The 12,253-nt window shown below is 44.4% G+C and overlaps 1 protein-coding gene across 1 annotated transcript in view; it reads right to left on the minus strand.

The window, feature by feature from the left end:
- Positions 1 to 2,553: 2,553 nt before the first annotated feature.
- LOC147623569 (putative ataxin-3 homolog) overlaps positions 2,554 to 12,253 on the minus strand; it is a 54,705-nt gene continuing 45,005 nt past the window's right edge. The window contains exon 2 of the mRNA XM_086820139.1: positions 2,554 to 3,248. Within this exon, the coding sequence (XP_086676265.1) occupies positions 2,694 to 3,248 (555 nt within the window). The 3' untranslated portion in view covers positions 2,554 to 2,693. The remainder of the gene's footprint in view (positions 3,249 to 12,253) is intronic.

Raw genomic sequence — 12,253 nt, forward strand, 5'->3', positions numbered from 1 at the left:
TAGAGAGATTAACATTGGATTTAAATAACATTTACTAATAACAAGTAAGTTTCACATGGGTAATTTATTCCTCAATTCTTTAGTTTCACATGGGTCATTTATTCCTCAATTCTTTTCAAAAACCAAGGTCCACATTCACACCTCTTCGATAATATTTTTGTGCATCTAAGTCTCGATTAATGAGATAATTAGTGACTCTCTCTTTTAAATCTAAGATAATTATTAGTCCAGTTTATTCTAGAAATTAATTATTCAAGTCATTTTAAAATATAATCTTTTATAATATTTTTGTTCAAACCTAGGCTCTCTCCCCTAATTCTAAGGTTGAATCAATTCCTTTAACCTAACCCTTGCTTAGATTAATCTAGGTAAAAAACACATGATTATAAATGGCAACTAAAATAATTAATTCTTTAATTAAGTCTAAGTCTAATGTACTACATAAGGGTTAATTAATTCTCTTGTTTTGGAACAAGTGCAAGAACCTTATTATTAACCACAATATAGGTTAACATGGTTTACTTTGCTTGACCATCTTACTCACTCAAAAGAATACTTATTATCTTTTATAAGATGATGCTAGAACATATAAAGCGACCTTACCTTGTGCTTAATGTCAAATAGAAAAAGTCTAAGGACTTTGTATATATACTTGCTTAAGAATAGTAATAGAAGCCTGTCCATTTTTAAGTTTGCGCCTAGTGTAAAAACTAGTCACTTGTATATGTCGTTTTTTGTAATAAGTAAGATACAGTCATTCCCTTGCAATACAATACTTGTGAGCTCTTCTCTTCTCTCTTCTTGCTTGCATATATACTAATGAATCTTGCTTGCTTGATGGATGCATTCTAAATAGGATTGTTTTTAAGTTTTCCTCTTTGCATTAGCTTTCTTTCCCCCCCCCCCCACCTTTTGTAAAAGACAACCATCGCGAAGGACCATCTCTATTTAACTCCGTCTAGACGAAGAGAGCTCTCCCTTCACTTCATCGACAAGGAACATTCCGGTGTGGCACAATGGAGTGAGGGCGTGACGGGCTAACGTACCCACATCGAGAAGTTACATTTACAACTCGAAGGCAAGGCCCAACAACACATGCAACACTTTAGCTTCTCAAAAAATCAATAAAATGCTCAACCTTAATCTAGTTGATCTTTCTATGGAGAAAAAGTAATAATTTAGGCTATTAAAACCTTACTCTTCATACAGCCTTAATAAAATCTTACCCTAAAGTGTATATAGACCTTCATAGGGTACCATGTACTAAATTAAGCCCAAAATTATTAATTTAATTATTCAATTTGAATCAAGATAATCAACTCAATTTAATTAAAACAAGAAATAGCAATTGAGATTTAGTTGTTTTTTAAAGCATTACAAACAAAGTATTCTTTACGTTAAAAAAAACTTATTTATAAAAAACATGTAAAATAGATAGAAATGGAAAAAATGCCCGAAAGTCAAGCCTAATCACATCCATCAAAAAGCAACTCTTTTTCTTTAGGTGCATTTGGAAAAAAAAAAAACATAACAACTAGGACAACCGAAAAAAATCAACCCTAGTTCCAATATTATCATTGGAAGATTGAAAGCTTCCAAGCTCTTTTTGTTTCCAAACTCACCGAGTGCCAAGGGAGTAGTCGTACTTCAAGTGTGGATATTCTATCGAAGTTGAGTCATTCAGATTCTATTCTATTGGAGTCATTCAAATTTAGTGAAGAAGCTGCCAATGTCTGTTCATTGAGATTGCTACACTATTTTCAAATCTCCCTTTTTTTTGGTAATCAAACTATTCAGATTGCTGTGAGTGAGTGTGTGAATTGACCATGGCTGATAGTGCGTGCATTTGTGAGGCAAAGGTAAACTTCTTTAAACTAAGAGCAACTTTATACTTCTTTAAGGCCTCTATACAGACTCCCAAACCAGCCCTTAAAAAAAAAAAAAAACATCGATGAGCTTTTGTCTTATATTTTGATTGAGTGCCTTAGAGCCTATGTCGATGTTCAAAGTGGAAGTACTAACAAGGGGCTTAAAAAATCTTAGGCAAGACCTTCAACAATGACCAAAGTGACTTGGAGCTGTTGTAGTTATCAGGGCACAAGGTCATCAGCAACCATACACGACAAGAAATGGTGCATCCAGAACTCCTACTGTTAAGCCTACTTGTTTACAAAAAAAAAACTTGGCTCAAATGTCGTTAACTAACAGATTATGACTTCCAAAATGTGCACTGCTTTTATGAGTTTGAAACAAAGGACTCTATAATATTCTTTTCCACCCTCCTGTGTAGTCATGTTTGCCCATAACACTTGAGCATCTTGTATTGCATCTTTAGTAGTGTCCCATTATTGCTCGGCATCCTGTTATACATGTTTCTGCTTGGCATAAAAGCAATCCAAGCTATGCACGCCCCTCTAAAGAACGACAGGTTAAATATGCACAAGGAACTCTAAGGCATGCACATGCTAGAGAAAATATCATCTACAATAAAGTAGAATCTAATTAAAAAATGCACACATATAACCGCCCCCCACAACACACACCCCAACCCAAAAAAAAGTTTACAACACTTGCTAAATCCTTTGATACAAATGAAGCACAACAAATCGTTCAATGGCACAGCACCAACCAAAATGCATCCTTAATATAAGACAAAAGCTCATCAATGTTAGAAAGATGCATCCTTAATTGGACTACGAGGCTTTATTTCTTTGCTCTTCATTGCCAGGGACCTGAATGCTAGCTAAACTTGCAGCCATTGCAGCAGCGAGTGAAGTGACATTTTGATTCGAAGATTGGCTATAGGCAGAATTGTCTCCTAGACTGGCTTTGATGGCAGCTATTAACATGGGATCTTGTTCACCTGATGTCTTTCCCAAAGTCTTCGTGGACCTTGAAATCCTCTCTGCTTCATCCGGCGTAAGCCATTGCCCAAAACCGCTTCCAGAATCAGATGTAAACTCACACTCTACAGGAAAATTCCCTCTCACAACAAAGATGCTCCACCCTTCACTTTGAAGTGATCCGAGAAAAGCTGAGAGATAAAAATTGGACAAATGCTCTGGAGCTGGGTAAAGGCTGTTGAAATTGTACCACTGGGCACCCACTTTCCGTATAGTAAACCAGTGGTCCTGCAAATGACATATGAATGCAATTTCCTGCTGAGGGTTCATCTTTGCTGCCTGAGCTTCGCGTGCATCAAGGGAGGTGACCTTCAGATCCCATACATCGAGGGCCTTTGCCAAAACCTGGCAACATGAAACACCATATTAAGGATTTTCCAGAACCTATGAAAACAAAAAAAAACATCCAATACGATGGCAGTGCTAAACCTTCTGACCTAATTCTCGTTACTTAAAACAAGACAAGAATGACGATATGGAAGTGCATCAGGCAGCAAATTCTATGGAAGATGATTACAAGACTTTTTGACTTTTGACGGTAGCAAGCTTTAGGTGAGTAAAGAGAGCATAATGAAAAATGCAATCCATTAATGTGAGGAAAATGGACATGTCCAGCAATATCATGGTGTGAATAGGACATAAAGGCACGTGAATATAACTAGTCCATAGAAGTGGGAAATGCCACGAAAATGGCTGTGGATGGAGAGGAAGCGTTGAAATGTCTGTTGTTGTGAAGGAAATGTGTTTCGACATCAGAAACATTTCGTCAACTTCGAAATGGCAGATGGCACCCCTTCGAAATGTTTCCATCACGTTTCATGTGACCTTTTGGCGCTTGTTTTTTTACTGGATATGGGCGCCATTTGGAACTGGATACACACTGTTTTGCTACAAACATTTAACAAAGGTGTTTTACATCTTTGTTATACGGCTAACGTGGCCACTCAAGCACATGTGGCCATAAGAGCCTGGGAACCGCGTAAGACCCTGCCAGCTGCCACACGCATACACCGGCCCTTGGGTGAAGTTGCAAGACGCCAGCTGTACTTTGAAGGTGCTGCATGCCCAGACTCTGCTCCATCCTCTCCTCGCCAAGTTCCAACCCATGAATCATTACGATGACATGCTATCATGAACGCTTCACGACAGTAGTTGGTACTACGCAGGCTTCAGCTTCAGGCTTCAGAACGTTATTTGAACAGCCCCTTCTCTTGCTATTACACAGTGCACACAAACCTAAAAATTCTATCTAACTCTCTCGTAGTTTTAGACAAGTGGCAGAGACAAAATTCTCTCTTTTAGTCTTCTCTCACTCTCTTTCCGAGCTAGTTGCCATATGAAAAGTCAGACACAGGCACAAGAGCCAACTGTCTCAAATAATCATAAATCCTAGCTCTATTTCACATGATGAAACACATGCCAAGACACATGGATAGATCGATGAAAGCATGGAAACAAGGTTCATGAAGTTGGGCACAAGAAAAAGCACCAGTTTTGGTCAAAAGCAGGGAAAAGCAAAAAAGTCAAACTGAGTTGACCGCAAGCCAAGGGCACCATTGGAAAGAGGAGACTGAGCCGAACCAAAAAGCTAAAGGCCGCTTTTCCAAAAAGCAACTCTAGGGCCAAAAAGCAAGGCCCTGAAGCTAGAAAAGCAAAAATTAAAAACCTTGGCAAAAGATGAGCAATATTTTATTATTACTAAAATATTAAAGCAAAAAGAGAAAAGCAAAGCATGAAGTATTGCTTTTGGCAAAAAGCAAGGCCCTCCCCAAGTATAAAAGAAGCTAGAGCCCTTTTATTTTGGGCATCAAGCTTGTGGAGAGCAAGAAGACCCTCATCTTCATCCACACACCACCACCACCGCTCAGCTCAGCCACCCTAGAGCTGCCGCCGCTTAGCTCATCCCAGCTGCCGCCGCCCAGCTCAGCCTAGCCTCTGCCCAGCACCATCCGGCCTTTGCCCAGCTACCGTCCAACTGCCCATCTTTGAGATTTGGACTTGGAACTTGGAGCTTCGACTTGGACTTAAATTTGGACTTGGAACTTGGACTTGGACTTAGATTTGGATTTGGACTTGGACTTACATTTGGACTTGCACTTGGACTTAGACTTGGACTTGGACTTGGACTTGGATTTGGATTTGGACTTGGAACTTGGACTTGGATTCATTGGATTTGAATATTGGATCTAGACCCTGGTACTAGCTTGGTGAGAGATACTTGTGGGTCATCCCCATGGTGTGCTCGGCATCAGAGATCTCGTGCGTCAACATCGGCATCGATATCGTACATCGGTATATTTGTTTGTTTTGTATTCATTGATTGTATTGATCTAGTACGAGAAAGGACATTCAGTTATATGTTCGAGAATGTTTGGTTTTGTCAGATGGTTAAGTTTTGATCAACAAAAGCTAGCAGGATTATTGCACCCATTGTGTAAGCCTAGCGGGGCCTGCAATGATAGACTTAACCACGTGTCCAAGAGATAAAGATATAGAGAGAGAGGGGAGAGGTAGAAGGGAATAGAGATCTTGCACAGTACACCACATTGAGCGGGAAACATGCCCTACCCCCTATTGGAAATTTATTCAGGAACAATCCACGGGCATGCTGGCCAGGATCAATACAATCAATGAATACAAAAGCAAACAAATATGCCGATGTAGGATATCTAAGTCGAGGTCGATGTCGAGGCACGAGATGCCGAGCACACCATGGGAATGACCCACACGTATCTCTCACCGGGCTAGTACCATATCCAAATCCAGTGAATCCAAGTCCAGATCCAAGTCCAAGTCCCATGTCCAAGTTCATGTCTAAGCTTCATGCCCAAACTATATGTTGAAGTTCCATGTTTATGTCCAAGTTCCATGTTGATGTCCAAATTCCATGCCCAAGCTATATGTCCAAGTCCAAATAAATCCAAACTCGTACACGAGGTACACAGGAGGTGTATAGTTGATGAAGTATTTGTTGACCAAACTATAAACTCTATTGTCCAATCCGGAATAGAGACAGCCCACAAGAAAGCTTGCACAGAGATGGATGCACCAAGACAAGTCTATATGGCAGTCACCAGGTGGTACGAAGCTGTGGAAGGCGTAGACGGTGCTGAGAGGTACATGCAACATTGACGGATGTATGATACAGCCAGATGGTACAAAAGCAGCACGTCCAAGCAGCAGAGCTTCAGATGGCGACGCACAAAAGATTCAGGTAACAGGGGTTCAGATGGCAGCGCAAGATAGGCAAGAGCAGTAGGGGGTAAAGGCAGCGGCCAAGTGGCTCCATTGGTTTCTGCCGACGGCGGAGATGATTGGTGGCTGCTCTGGCTCTGAAGGTGGCTGGCGACGGAAGGCAGCAATGCTGGTCGGCGCACAGCCACTGTTGGCGCAAAGGGCTGGTGGTACTGCTGTCCGGCGGCACTGAGGGTTGGCTGGTGGCACAAGCAACAGCAGCAGCACTTAAGCTGAGACAGGGCAGCGCTGGCGACTGAGGTGGCTGCGCAGAAGCACAGGTGGCTGCACATTACGGTGAGGAGTTGGAGCCTGATTTGGTGGCAGAGGTGCTGGTGGAGGCAGGCAATGCTCACAGCACCAACAGTAGATATGGTGGCGACAGGGGGCTGCAGCAGCAGTTCACAAGCGGTGCATAAATGATAGGGGGTTGGTGGCGGTAGAAGAGACTCCACGTTTCTTGATGATGAGGATGGCAAGCTTCTCCCTTCTACGATAGAGGCCACCCCCTTGATGTTGACAATGAAGGAAAATCCCTAGCCTTGTTCAATGATCTTCATGTCTTGTCCTTGATGATCTTCAAGCTCTTGATGAAGCTCCTTCAATCTTCAATGCTCTTGTTCATGGTACTACAAGAGAAGTCCAATCCTTTTTATACTTGTAAGAGACCCTGCTTTTTGCCAAAGAGCCTTTATGCTTTTGCTTTGCCTTTTTATGCTTTTTTTTTCCCCCGAGAAAAGATCCTTTCATTAGTTATATAAAAACGCCCGTAGGGCTACAAAAGATCTCTCCTGCTCATGAGAGAAGCAGAGCAGTGAATACAGCAAGGCAGCCCGGGAGACTCTCCCTAGGTGCTGCAAAATACAAGCATTAGTACAAAGGACTGAGGGGCTAAATCATAGAATAGGGGGGGGGGGGGGGAAGCCAAACAGGTGGCCTATAATGCCAACGGGGGGATCCCGTGTGTAAGGTATAGAAGAAGCCGCTGCGCTAGGTGGTATGAAAGGCCTGGCGCCGCAAGATCGCCTCATCCGAGTTGCCCCGGATGCGGTCATGCTGTCCTCGCAGGGTGTGGATCAACTCCTGCCAAATCCCCCGCACAGTCTCTGCTGGGGGCTCCAGTCTCCCCTCAAAGGCCGTGAAACACCGGGCCCTCCAAGTGAACCAGATGGTGAGGCTGCTGAGGAGCTCCCATCGTAAATCCCTCTCCTGTGTCCAGCTGGCAGACGAGAAATCCAGTGCCGGAACCAGGCGAGGCTGGCCCCTAATGAATCTGATGACCTGACTGTCCTGCTCCATCTCTGTTAACCCATGGGCGGACATGGCGACGTACTATATTTTACGTCATTGATTTAAATATTCTGAGTCATGGGCCGGACTTGTCGGCACCATATGTTAAGGATGAAGGGATTGGGTGATCGCCGATGAGAGGCGCACCTTGAATGTCAGTAGGATAAGGGTTAGGATCGGCCGGCCATGTATGGGCGCCCAAGTATGAACGGCCAAGTCACCTATAAGAGTCAAATGTAACCCTAAAATCCTCATTCTCATGTGTTGTGAATACAAGAGTGCTCTTGCCTTATCTCCTTGGTTTCCTTCTCCTGCGTGTGTGTGTGAGAGAGAGAGAGTGAGTGAGAGAGCGATCGAGCACTGTGTAGCGGCACGGCGGTGCGGAGAGGCGGTAGAGCGGCGACGGCGGCTCCTCCTCCACGGCTGCGACGCGGGAATCCTTCAAGGCGGCAGTTAAGCGGTGAGTGACACACCTTTTGCATTCTGTTTTGAGCTTGCCTTCCTGGTTGTATGCTTGCAGCCATTCGTGGCTCGCATACGGTGTTCGGCAAGTCCCCAGCTACGACCTGTGCGGCAAAAGCGCACATTTTTGGCGCCGCTGCCGGGGAGTTGCCCTGCACCAAGCTCCAGGTTGCAGCTCGGCTGCTGCGTGAAGTTTAATCTACACTGTAGGAAAGCAATTGTGTGTTTGTTGTTAAGGTGTTTCTGTGTTTTGCAATCTGTTTCTGCAATTTGTCTGCTGCATTTCTGTTTCTTTTGTTATATTTTCGCTCCGCGTATGGGCGTGTGATCTGTTATCTGGTTTCTGCGTGTGAGGGGGATTTCTGAATCCCCAGATCTGTGCTGTGTGTGCGAACTGCACCGCGGCCAAGGCTGAACCCTAAGGAAACTTATCTGAAAAAAAATAGAAAATAAAAAATAAAAAAATCATAAAAAATAAAAAAGAAAAAATTAAATTTTATTTTCAAAGAAAGAACCAAACGTGTGGAGAGGAAAGAGTTTCTAATTGGAGAAAAAAATTTTGAAAAGAAAGAATTCCAATTGACCCACGACCCACGACCCCGGCCCCGGCCTCGGTCTCGGTCTCGGTCTTTTGATATATATATATAGGAGAGTGAGCCTCCATAGCTTTCTTTCAAGTGAGAGCTTATGGGAAGTTGTGCCCTATATGTAGCCCACTCCCCAAGGAGTAAAGTGAGCATGTGGGATAAAGCCCTCACCCTTTCCTCCACAAGCAAATAGGCTTTTGCCCCTTCCCCCATAGGGAAACGGACTGTTTTGAGGACCACAGGAGCTCTGGATAGGCGAACACGGTGCTGTAAAGCACACTAGGACCCTTTGAACGAGACGCTCGTTTCGAGCTATCACACGTCCTAGTCCAAGTTCGACCGTAAGTAAGGGGGTCAAAAACGAGTTAAAAACAATCTAAAAACAAGTAAAAACGGGGTGCGAAACACCTAAGAAACCACTTGTGTGAGTTTCAAGGGTAGTTACCAACGCACGTAGGGTACCCACGTCACATGCATCTACGTTCTGGTCGGGTGCTAGAGCCTGAATCACTAGAAAGCGTTTCAGTCTACGCAGGCTCACACCATCCCTCCACGTTGGCATCTTGGCCTTCGGTTGGAACCCAAGGGAGTGCAACCCAAGATCCACGAATAGTGGATAGTGACTCATCCTCTGACTCAGAAGCCATGGAAGGGCACCCTGCCAAGAACCCTGAGGAGACAAGCCAAAACATGCCAGTGTGGGCCCCACAACCCGGATCTAGCATGTTTAGTCGTCTAATAGAGACCTTTAGTAGAGCTACACGCTCTGAACATGCGACAAGCGAAGTAAATGAGGAAGGAGGGGTAGTGGATTCGCCATTCACATCTTATGTAGACCCTACCCTCCCAAAGAGTGTCCATGTGGATATTCTACCCACTTCGTTCAATGAGGGCCCTACTGAGCTACCACATTCCGATGCTCTTCCTAAAGTAGAGGTCCCTAGAAGCCAATCTATAAGAAGTGACATTGCGTCCACTTCAAGAGAACCGTTTGGCACACCAAGTCTAGATGGGATATTTCTCAATGAAAATTGGGAATATGATCTACACACAGAGACTCTAACGGACCTATACACGGGTTACACATACCATGTAGGTTGATTAGAAGTCCTACGATCTACATCTAGCGCCACTAATCTAGAAGAGCAACAGCAAATGATATGTGAGGTTATTCATAGAATTATCCAAATTGAGAGGCAAAATAGGAGAGTGGACCTAGTTTCCACTGGCCCTATGAGGTTTTTGGATACGAGCAAGGCCAAACAACCAACCCTATCACAATTGGAGACTCCCTCGGTGAGTCCCATAGACCCTTCGTATGTTGTTTCGCCTGGAGTCTCAATGCAAGTTGAGCCCACGAGTAGTAACTTTAGCTTTCCAACCTTGGCTCAACTTTCCATTAGGGAATCCGCAATGCCTATCCCAATGATGAGCATAGTTGAAAGTGCACCTGTTACTGCTGTAGTTAGTACGACACCGCTACCTAGTGGAACAGTACCTATAGCAGTGCGTGCCAGTGCCTATCAACCATATGTACCTATCGCTACTCATGCTCATGTAGCTCCTACGCCTCTTAGTATGCCAATGGCGTATGCTCCACGACCACCTTATCATAACCATTATCCAAGAGGAGCTAGGCCTAGTCACATATCATATCCTACGTCGTTTGCCAACATACTCAGACCAACGCCAACTCCTATCAGCCAGGCTATCCCAGAAGTGCCTCCACCAACTATGCCTGCTCACCTAGGTGATCTCGCAGCGTTTGCTCAGACGATCGGACGATCTATTGCGGAAAACATGTGGGGTATGCCTGAGAGAGAACCTAGAAGCAAGGCAGTACAAGTGGCTAAGCTCACTCAAAACTTCAGTGGTAACGAGGATGTTAGGAAGCACATTGAAGTCTTTGAACACGTGTGTGATTCCTTGGAAGAGCACAATGAGCTGCATAAGTGTAAAGCCCTAGGCTTAACCTTGAGTGGGAAGGCCAGAGATTGGTATCGAACCTTAAGGGTTGAAGAGCGCACTCACTACCCCACTCTCAAGAGATTGTTCTTGAAAGAATACATACGTGAGAGTGTGCTTTGGGGAGTAGCATCTCAACTCCAAAAAGCTGAACGCGAGGAAGGGGAGTCAGTGAGAGACTTTATAAGTCGATTGAAGCATCTAAATTCTCGCTGCACTCCTGATGAACGCTTCAATAACAACCAACTCCTCGATAGATTCATCCGAGGATTGCGCCACGAGGACATTTACAATGGCCTAGTCATTAGAGGTCTTACAACGTGGGAAGCACTCACTGCCAATGCAATCCAGTTAGAAGACAACTTGATGATTGCACGTAAAAAGGTGTCTTCAGAAACAAAATCCGTTAGTTCGCAAGTATCTGGGCACGAGCCAATGACGGTAAAACCTATTGCCAAGGAGCCCAAGATATCTGAAATGTCTGTGACCGACCTTACTAAGGCTCTCCAAGAATACTTTAGGGGTAATCGAGCTCCTCAGAATAGCCATATGTACCCAAGGAGAGAGCAACAATGGTGTTCGGTGTGCTTAGGACCACATAGCACGAGTGAATGTCCCACATTCAGAGTCAAATTCAATGGGAATTGCAATGCATGTGGTAAGTACGGCCATCAATCTAAGGATTGCCTAGTACTTAAGCGAATGTTGGCAAATCAGGCACCACTAGCCTGGTCAAACACACCTCAAGTACCCGCGCTAATGCCTGCACAACCTGTCGAGCAACCGTCACAGCACATAGTTCCAAGGAATCCGAATATAGTCCAATCTGTGCTGTTACCACCGCCAGTGCTAGGACCACAACCTCCACATCCAAGGATTACCCCAATAAACCAGATGGGTTGTGAGTCACATAGTGCATGTGGGGATTATGAAGAGGAGATAGACCCTACTGCTCCATACGGGATTGATACGTTTGAAATGATTCCCCAATACTACATGGAGGATCATTTCGGGCAAGTCAAGCCTGTATATCAAGCGGCTGCTCTTGCCACAAGAGGGCAAAACCTTAATACCTTGGCGAGGAGACCACCTCTTCAATGCTACGAGTGTGGTGGACCGCATCGTGTAGCAGAGTGCCCTAATAGGCTACAGAAGATCGCTACTCAAATGCAACCAAATCAAGGGAGCACATCGGGAATGCCGGTACTTACATGTAATCGTCGTGGCATAGATCATTTGATTGCTCAATGTCCACATAATCCTAATGCACCCAAGATTACGCCATTGAATTTGGTTGAGGTCACCAACCAAGCACGAGGAACCACACCCGTTGTACCCGCGAATGTAGTTACACGGTCAATGCTTCAAAATCAAAACTACATTCTTGAAGAGAGGGATACTGCATCAATCGCTCAGGCAAAGAAAAAGAAAACACGGCGGAAGAGATCTCTTAATGCCACGAGCTCCAAGCCTAGTTCAAAGACTAACATAGGGACAGGAGACGACCCTGTGTATATGAATGATCCTGAAGATGATTCCGATTCAATAGAAACCATGGGGACCAAAGCCACTACCTTAAGGGAGGAACCCACTTGGGAGCTCAATGAAGGAGAATCAAGTGAGTACATAAATAAGGGAAAACAGAAGGAAACTTCCTCGGTCCCACAACCAAGTCAGTTAATGCCCTCTCGACCACCCAAACTGACTGAGACTCCCCAAGACAAGCCACGTGGGCCAAAAACCCTCAAGAAAAAGATTGGAACTTACCCAAACCCAGTTGAGGAGATTGAACAAGTGCAACACTTAAGGGGT

The sequence above is a fragment of the Cibotium barometz genome, chromosome 26 (genome assembly GCF_041138505.1).
Source record: "Cibotium barometz isolate CiBa-2024 chromosome 26, ASM4113850v1, whole genome shotgun sequence".
In the NCBI taxonomy this organism is placed as follows: domain Eukaryota; kingdom Viridiplantae; phylum Streptophyta; class Polypodiopsida; order Cyatheales; family Cibotiaceae; genus Cibotium; species Cibotium barometz.